Genomic DNA, 10,358 nt, shown 5'->3' with positions numbered 1-10,358 from the left:
AGCATGGCTGTAGTCTTGTTTTTTCTTATCGGGACTTCTTGTCAAGCTTTATTGCTCACATATCAGATACACTTCACACTTCACTTCACACTTCATGAGCAATGATTTGTGAGGACAGGCAAACCATTATCCATTATATTGATGTAATATTCATTCCTTACCTTTCCTGAAATTGTTTCTAGCCAGCTTTACTGCAGTGAAGATTAATAATTTGAGTAAAATCTCTCAATAAGTATTCCCTTCCTCAGTAGTGATTAGACCCACAGCTAACCTAACCTATGAATCATGCAGCTTTAATTACATAAAACACATTTTATGATCCATGAGACAGAAAATCAACATTCAATCTTTAAGTTGCATATTCATATTCAAAAATAAAGGCAGAAATATTCTTCCAAGTGTGCAGAATGGGAATAAGAAGAAGTCAGCACTAAAGATCTCTGTGAGTGAACAGAGACCGACTTTGATTTATACGGCCCAATCAGCTGGCTAGAGTGCTGAGCTCACTTACCAACTGGCAATGAAGCAGATCTAGTAAATGACTTTTGTGCATTAGCAATACTCTGCCAAGCCACTTTCACTTACAATTATGGAAATTGACTGTAGGCTGCAGAGACAAAGAAAATCAGAGAGAGATTGCGTCGTAGCCAGAAAGAGCTGGGAACCAGCAGAGTCATGCATTAAAGCTACAACTCCAGGGGTCCACAAGCAAACGTTTCCCTTTACCACAAGCAGCCAATTAGGTCATCTTAATGTGCAGGGGACCTGCGTTTGCAGAAACACATTAGCACTGTAATGAAAGTATTAATGAACACAGAGCTAAAGGGAGCCGGAGAGAATAAATTGTTGACTGTAATGAAAAGGCTGCAATGCTTAACATGCATGATTAGTGTGAATAAGTGCATTACGTTGGAGCGGAGAAAAGATCTTACGTGATTTTAAACAACAATGTATCATTGTCAAATTAAAAACCAATAACTTGGACTGTGCCCAAAATCACTCCATATTTGCTATATAGTGCACTACACTTACTGTCCCTGATTCTACTAAAGTGTCCAAATTCGGAGTGTGAAGTTTATACACAATATAGTGCATTAAAAAATTCCCACAATGGAACAAAAACATGACAAATGTCATTCAACTCTACATCGGTCAGCAATGATGCAAAATGACTATCCATACGTATCTGAAATCTGAATTTACTGCTCACTACAGAGTAAACTGTTGAGTGTCTATTAATAATTTTGTTTAATAAACTGGCTTGAAAATGGTGAGATTGAGTGTTTGGCTGATGCTGAATTCTACTTGTCAGACCTCCAGTTAGGACAAGAGTAGAAGCCCAGCTTAGTCCCTGCAATATATTGACCTAATGTTATGACAGATGTATATGTATTTATGTAGACATGTGTTTAACCGATTCATTACCAGGTCTGCAGTTAAGCTAAGTCAAACCCAGCACCTTTGCTCCCGATAAAAGGCACAATGTCTCTCTTCAGACTGTGGAAAAACACAGTGGATAATGAAAACTGGAGTTTTGAGCCAGGCTATCTATGCCATCTCCCCCATTTCTTTACCCTCATTTTCTTTTAGCTCTCAACTGTACAGCGTCTAATGAAGGCAAAAAAATCCTGAAAACATCACGCCAGCCTCTGGTAACTTGAAATGTATCAAACTAAAGTGATAAATAACTGAATAATGACACATTCCCCTGATCTGTGTGTCAGGCAACCAGGACTGAGACTTAAAGAGAGAACCTTCTTGTTCTGACTGGATTAACCACTGAACCATCAGGCCACACACACGCACACACACACACACAACACACCACATACACACACACACACACACACTTACCGAGAAATCATTGTCAGGGAATAGGAGCAGTTCTCTGAGAGGGTCTTCCTTCAAATCATCCCCCAGTTCAGATATGACAGTCTCATAGTCAAGTGGATCAATCAGCTTAGGTTTCTCCTGCTGCAAATGGAAACACAGACATTTGATCAGCTTTTAGCTGTTTAGTTAAGTATCAAACCTCATTACATTACAAATAAATAAGCTACAGTGAGATATAATACGATGTAAGTGTCAAGTATATCGAAAAAATGAAAGATTAACAACATTTTCTAGATTCAGTTAATATTATTTTCAAGAAAATGTGTTTATTTAACATTTAAACAGTGAGCAAAAATAGCATTCACAAAAGTAAAGTAAATTAAGGATCAAAAAAGTAATATTTGTATCTACACTGTAATTTGAATCATATTGGCAAAATGTTCAAACAAACAGTCCTTCTAAAAGCTACTTTTATTTTATATGTCATATCTGTCATCAGATATTGTGAGAGCAGTACAGTTGTGTTCATGAACCACATTATTCTTACAGCACAAAGATTTTATTAAACTCGGTCTCCATGACAAATACAGTCATGATCATTTTGTGTGTTTTGCCATGACATCATTAGGACCTAAAATAATCAAAGAGGAAGTAACACCACAGCTGAAGTGAGGCTGATGCACACCACACAGAACAAAAGTGGAGTTGTTTTAAGTTAACTGAGACTTCAGCTACATTTAACCGGACACGCAACATGATACAGGTGGATTTTCCATTGTGTAAATGAAAACATCAACCAGACCAACATATACTGACGTTCTATAACCACCGCATACAAGAGTCACAGCTCAACGGTCGCTTCTGTGTGTGAAGGCCTGTTCTCACACAGCCCTCCAAGCCCCTCGGTGTAAAAACCACCAAACTTGAACTTGTAAAAATAATGATGCACTTTAAACAAAACAACACTAACTTTCTCTTTTCTCAAAGAGATTTAAAACTATGTTGAAGGATTATGTAACCGATCACTGAGTCACACAAGAAAACCCAAAACAAATTTTAAACATGTGTTTTAGAGGACAACAGTAAATGACTTCTGTCATTCAAAGAACAGAAAGAGCAGCAAAGTGAGAGCTGGAGCAGGCTGTGGTGAGGCAGGCAGAGGAAGTAATGAATGTGGTTCACACGCATACGTTGAAGACCGGGGCTTTTACCCACCACAGCTACCTTAACAGTCAGAACAGGCCTCTGGCACACAACCAAGAGAGAGCACACAGGGGGGGAAAGCAAGAACGTAACTCAACTGATTGTGATCTATGTTTGAGGGGAGCCCTTACCACCCATACTATATACTGTTAATATTTACCTCAGTGCGGTATTATAAATTAGTGTGCTGATTTACACCGTCAGCATGATTTATACTAATACTATTTTGTACTATTTATTTATACTATACCCTAACCCACCTGCAGTTCATCCGGAGTGTTATTTTCTAGTTCTTTGTTAGTTATATCTATTCAGTCAAACTTGTAAAGCAGTATTACATAATGGCTATTTAAACTGATTGGTCAAATTAAATGTCAACAATTATTATACCTCTTTAATCTTATCAATAAATGTATCTAATGAGGCAAAACTGAAAAATTTGTGCAGCATTTAGCTTTTCACTTGTAAGGATTTGCTGCGTTCCCGTTTTATATCACTGTAAAATAAATATATTTGAGTTTTGAGCTGGTCGGACAAAAAAAGTAATCGGAAGGTGTCAACTTGTGCTCTCAGAAATCTATTTTATGACATATTATAGACAACAATCATTTAATGATTGAGTGGAACTAATTATTAGTTGTAGTTTTTTTTTTTAAACTATTACGAGCAGATAAATTACATGAGCTTCAACCTGTTAAATGAGAGTAAAGCAATAGACAGGAGAGCTTGAGGTTTTCAGATGTACATTGTGACTCATGTGACGTAAATGTTTCAGGGTTAAGTTTGGCTTTCCCCCTCACGAGCTGACATCAGTCAAGTACAGTAATGAGGCATTAGCTCTGCTAGGTATGCATCATTAATACACACGTCATTTAGTCTGTTAACTAAGTATTCTCTTTTCTCTGGCACTTACGGACGCAAACAAATATTCAAAAGAGGAGGAAATGAAGCACGCAAATATCATAAAACTGTGATTACAGTGTAATGGCCATAGTCTGAAGTCTATACTCATTAAAACGGCACAAATCACAATTATGACTATGGCTGACAGCATATAAACAAATGTAAGTCACTGATTGTAAACTATAGCTATATGATATACTAGTTGAGAGTGTAATGCATCATTAATGTGACTGATAACTAGCAGAGACAAAAAGACAATACATACAATACTCAGCCGATTGAAATCCGATCGCACTCGCTTGCTCTTTATTTTCTTCCTGAAGGTGATTTTGCTCCTGAAGCTCATTGTGAGTCAAGTGCGCAAATGTGTACAGTATTACACACACAAAATAGCAGCAGAACTTCCACTATCCGTAGAGGAAAAAAAGGGTTAAATCTAAATTAAAAGTGAACGAAACAAAACGCACATTGAAAGGCATGTGCTCTATCAGAAGCAGAACTATCTTTGAGGGTGGATTATGCATTTGTGTCAGAACACGTGGATGTAGAGGAAGTTGATGATGTTGGTGTTATGTCCAACACACACTTCAACACACGCAACCACACAGATGCAGAGAAAATCCCCGGCAAATGAGCAACCAATCAGTCATGCCCTTTAGTTTCTACACATCACACTCTCAATGTCTTTCACTTTCAGACAGTTCAGCAAGACAATGTAAGAAACCGTGGAAATCTGTTCTAAACAAATTAAGGGTAACAGCAAACAATCAGTTTTTTATACTCCACATTACCAACTGTACACACAGACACAATAAGGGAGCCCTCTCTACAGTTAGGCACTATCATGTACTCTCACACACTCAAAGTCAAACTCTCAGCATCTTATCTTCTTCTGTCCGAAGTTATCATTAGCACACCGTCAGTTCCCACATGCACACAAACATAACTAGCATGTGAACCATCGACTTCCTGTTATAAAGCTAGCCTGTCCTCCTTTCTCCTTGTCCTACATGAGACTGTCTGCAACACAATGCACACATATAAAAAAGGATACAAAAGAAAAAAATACAGAGATATTCACTGATGCATGTTCCCCTTTGAAAATGATTAACATAACACAACGACATTTATTTATATTTTTGCACACACTGACATTCACTTCCCCCAGACTAAACCTCACAGCAGAAGAGAGATCTGTACAAGAGGAAACAACTACTGATGAAACAACAAACTGGTATACCTATTGTTAAGACATTACATCAGACTTTATATAATTACACTCTACTAAATATGGATTAGTGGATTATATGACACACAGAGGAATCAATGTATTCTTGATAACCTTCAGCACACGCCGTCACAGTTTTCATAAGGGGACTATTTCTCTTTGGCAGAAAGTAGTTCCTACAGCAACTGTTTAAAGCGACATTTGTGGATTATCCAGAGTATATGGGACACTGTTTTTTTATGTATTTTTTAATGCTGTGAGCACCACAAATAAAAAAAAGTTCCATTTATCTCAATTGAATTAGGGCAGCGGTGGTAATCTCAGGTACATATCTTAAAACCTGAACAAACAAATCTAGGACTATCTGCATGCCTGGATAGCCTGGAGTCTTTTATGCATTTGTGATTAGTAAAATGTGTAAAAGCAAAATTGTAAAATGTGAGGCTGCACTTTGCACTCTCCTGTATAGTTTATAGCGGTGGTTCTCAACCTCTCTCTTCCCCAAATTGATACGTAGACCCCTATTTGACAAGTGTAGTCTCAGGGATACTCGTATGATAAAAATTAATTAGTTAGTTATTCTTTTACATTCTCTCCTTCAACTTATATTCAATTAAAATATTCCCCATTTTTCTGGGAACTCCCTCCGGAACCCCTGTGGATCCCCGGACTTCGTGACAACCACTGCTTTATAGTATGCAGAGGTCATGTCAGTGAATGGCAGTTGGTTTTGGTCAAATGATGTGAAGTAACAAACAGTTTTGAGGTTAAGGTGCAAAAATTGTTTAACATGTAATGTCAAATATGTACGTGTGAAATACAAAGCATTATTATCCGTTTCACTTTGAGTTCACATCTTGCTGAGATTTTCCAGAGACGACACTACACTCTGTCTTACAATAAGTCTACCAGGACGAGACATAAGTAAAGCATTAATCCTAACATACTGTATGTTTTCTTAATTCAATAAGCGTTAATAAGTCTTTGATGTTTTGCTTCTGAAACAGTGGATCATAATTACGCTCTTAGCACTGCAGTCCTTCAAGCTTATTTAACGTCAGCAGCGACCTCCTCTTCTTTCACTCTTTCCCTCCCTCCATCCATCCTCTGTTCTGCACCAGCTGCCTCAGCTGGCTCCATCCCTCCAGTCCTCCCTCTCATCCTCTCCTATCGCTTCCTCATTTCATCAAACATCCTCAGCAGTGTACTCCTTTATTTCTTCTTCCTTTGATTCTCTCTGTCTCTCCCCTGCTCCCTTGTTCTCACCCTATTAAACATCCCTTTTAACATCTCTCCTCCAGTACCCCGCTCCTCTGTTTTCTCTCTCCCCCTCCCTCTTAGCAGGGGTGAGATAGAGTGGGTGTTGATGTTGGTAAACTACAGCTGTGTGGAGGGCACAAATCGAGCACTAGACTGGTGGCTCACAGCATGGCTTTCCTCCAGCATAACTGTGAACAAGGGAGTGAGACAGAGGGAGAGGAGGGGAAGGTGTTCTGAATTAGTCAGAAGACAAAAGAAGAATAAATCTAAGTTGGAAAATTATTAAGACAAAGATGGAGAGAAATCACGGGGTTCAAATGTTTGCACATTATGCGCACAAGCTGGTCTGTGTCATTCTCAAGCACAGATTTAAGGGCTTGTCATGGAAAGATGTGAGGAAAGTGTGACAAAAAAAGAGAAAGGGGGAGTATGGAAGAAGAGAATGAGTGTGAAAGATTGATAGGGAATAAGAGAGAGAGACAGAAAGGGGGAGAGAGGGGGGACAGAGAAAGCTGAGACAGCAGACAGGAGAAAAAACTAGACAGAGGCCATCTGCTTTACATCATTAAAGCAATGCAGGGTTTGGGGAGAGACACAGTTGGACTAATAGGGATTCATACTTCTAAGAGAAGTCGTCCTCTGATGAAAAGCAGCATCCCCCAATTTTGTCGGGCCAATTTGACATGTTATGAGTTAGTGCTGAAAAGCCAATGAACCTTTTTCCTGAAACTTTCTTGCCTTCTTCCAAAACACGACAGCACGACACACGAGGCACCACACACACACACACACACACACACACACGAACACAACAACACACACACACGACACACACACACACACACACAATACACTGTTTTGTGGTCTTCTTAACACGTCTGTCAGTCTGTCCATTCAGCTGCATTAAGGTCATTCAGCAAACCATAAGCTGCTTTTCGTTCAGCAATGAACGGACTAATAATTCCAAAAATAAGCACACATCTTGTCAATGACCAATCGACCAGCCAGTGACACATCATCAAATGTCACCCAAGAGGTCAAAGGCTGACAATGGCCAATGAGAGACCGGCATTCTTTCCCTGACCACAATGTCATTGACAGGGTGACCAGCGTGTCAAGCTTGGAGGGGAAGATAGAGGGCGGTAAATGGGGTGTACTGCACATCTGACAGCTAGAGGACAAGGACTTATGTAGCATGTGTTAGACCATTCCTTATCCCACAGTGCATAATTTAAAAGAAAACTATATCTTTACATTCTTCAGTGCTTGATGGAAGCCATGATTGTGATACACCATCTTCCCAGCCAAATTTGAACAGTTTTATCTTTATCCTAACAGTTATACATGATATATAATAATAATAATAATATCCTTGCCCAGTTCAAAACTGAAGACACTGAACTGCTTTTAAAAAAAAACCTCTTGATAAAACAGTGTTTAAGAATTGAAGATGCAGAAGACACACGGCCGAACTTTTATGCTTGATTCTCCTAATAAATAATATCCCTGACCCTGATCCCTAAACGAGTGTCTAATGTAATTGTATGCCACAAAACCTCTTGACACTTAACACTGACAGGTCTTGGCTGGATAACTGTGTTAGTCACCGCTAGTAAATTACACATCATATTTCTGTCTTAAAGCATGAAATTATGCTGCAGGAACTGGCTGTTACTGAGAACAGTGCCATCTTTGTTTTTTAAAAATGTGACTAACTAATTTATGGTCCGAAAACTATTGCCAACATGATTGGATTTTGGAATACATTTATCAATTTATTTAGTCATTTAAGAATTAAAAAGTGTATAAACCTTGGCACTGATGAATTGAAGCACTGATGAATCTCTGACATGGAAATATGTAGTCGCTAGTTTCTAGTGCAGCACATGTTCTTCTAGTTACAGTATAAGAATCAGCAGGCAAACATGACTCTGCAGTGTAAACTATCATGTCCCTAGTTTGCCAAAGAGACCAGAAAAACGGGCACCAGAAGAGATGGTTTATGGAGGGAAAGAAAGAAAGGAGAGACAGAAAGGGGCGACTGTAAAAATCCCACCCTGCCAAAACTCTAACATTTTTTCCACAGGGCTTACAGAAACCAGGGTCTTTCTGGGAATAAAAAAAAAACTGGCCAACACTAATGGATACAGATACCAAACAGATGGCTGACATGCAGCACTGCACTGAAAAGAAAAGGCAGTAAGTAAATACACATGTACTTTTATCTAATTCATTCATCGATTCCTTCATTCAGTCATTAATTCTTTAATGCATTCATTCATTCACTCAGTCAAGCAGCTCTCACCCAACACTGTATTCATGGTTTTGTTTGAATAGCCTATTTTTATCATCTTCTCTGTACACCATATGCAGAGAAAGCTGATTTTTTTCCCACAGAAACTAGATTCCTCATGTCTGACCCCACCATCCCCCTCTACTCTCCTCCCTCCATTTCCGTCTTTCTGCCTCTCAGCTGTGAAAGGAAACAACCAGGCCCCAATCACTGATCATACATCAACCTCAGCAACAGAGGAAGAGAAAGGGGCTGTAAAAAAAAAAAAAAAAGAGTTTGACAAAGAAAAGCAGAGATGTAGAGAAAACAAAACAGATTGCCAAAATCAAGAAAATAAAGTTTATACACATGGCAACAATTGCTGCTTCAAACTAGCAAAATTGAAACTGAGACTGTTTACCTTCTGGCTCAGAACATCCATCCATCATTACAATTTAAAATTCACAAAAACATACATTCATGCACATCCAAATATAATGCCATTGTGCAGACAATTACTCTCCACCCACATACTGTAGTCCCCTCTACCTGCCCACACATGCATTAGGTAGAAAGTTAATGGGGAGTTGGAGGTCCAGTACCATTACAATGATGGTCAGAGGTGAGGTGGTAGAGGTGTAACCCTCTAGGGTGGGAGTGGCAGCATCCAATGACATCTGGTCCTGTCGTGAACACATGTGACCGCAGTCGGCCCCGCCCACTGAGCGCAGGAGCAGGACCACACTGGCCGAACAACCCATAATCCACTGCTGTTGACGCCCAGTCCAGCCTGATCCCGTCCAGCAGTATAGGCGTCACCTGAACTGTGGTTCCTTGTTATGAAGCTGAACTCAAATGTCTGCCCTGATGACACAGTCCAGTTCGGTCCCGTCAGCCCCTGGTCCAGCCAGCGGTGCTGTGCTTTGTTCAAGCTCACTAGGATAACTGAGACTCCATCCTACATTACCCTCCCCTGCCTTGCTCCACTTTAACCAGTCCTGCTTTGCAAGCTTCCTGTGTCTTCTCCCTGCACTGCTCTACTCCAGTCTCCAGCTCTTAATGTTGCTGAGCTTACACACTGGCAGTCTTACATGTCTCTCTCTCTCTCTCCACACACACACACACACACATACACACACACACTCGCTGCAGCTGCTGCACGTTCAAGCCCGAGCCGCATATACCCAACCACAACTCAACAGTACTGCAAAAGCCAGTCACACTGACCAGAACCAGCTGCTACAAGCACAGCAACAACACACAACGCAACAGTACACACACACACACACAAACCTAAATAATCTTTCTGATTTTCATTCTGCAGCACTCTCCTTCACCATTTTTCTCCCAATCACACCACTGCTTTCTGAGTTCTGCTTGCTGTGCTTGCACATTCGCGGTTTGTGCACTGCAGACAGGATGAAAAGCACAGACACACTACACCACACTCTGATTAGGTAAAATAAACTGTTGCTTTTTTTAAGAAAGAGTATAAAAATGTGTGTGTTTATCCATATACATGTGTTTGCTACAGTAAATTTAGCCTAGTGTTCCACAGAGGAGGTTGGCAGAGTGAGCTTCCAGGGAGAGTGTTTGGGGAGTGGTCAGAGAGGCTATTGAACGGAAAGTGGATGGAAAGTGGGGAGTGGGCGGCATCAC

The 10,358-nt window shown here is 40.0% G+C and overlaps 1 protein-coding gene across 1 annotated transcript in view; it reads right to left on the bottom strand.

Annotated features, from left to right (window-relative positions):
• Positions 1–10,358, bottom strand: part of dock10 (dedicator of cytokinesis 10) — a gene marked incomplete in the record, with an annotated part of 61,307 nt that overhangs the window by 31,375 nt on the left and 19,574 nt on the right. The window contains 1 exon segment of the mRNA XM_035679930.1: positions 1,855–1,974. Within this exon segment, the coding sequence (XP_035535823.1) occupies positions 1,855–1,974 (120 nt within the window).

The sequence above is a fragment of the Morone saxatilis genome, unplaced genomic scaffold (assembly GCF_004916995.1).
Source record: "Morone saxatilis isolate NCDOM2014 unplaced genomic scaffold, NCSU_SB_2.0 Contig8, whole genome shotgun sequence".
Classification (NCBI taxonomy): domain Eukaryota; kingdom Metazoa; phylum Chordata; class Actinopteri; family Moronidae; genus Morone; species Morone saxatilis.
This window is presented reverse-complemented; position numbering and strand designations above follow the sequence as displayed.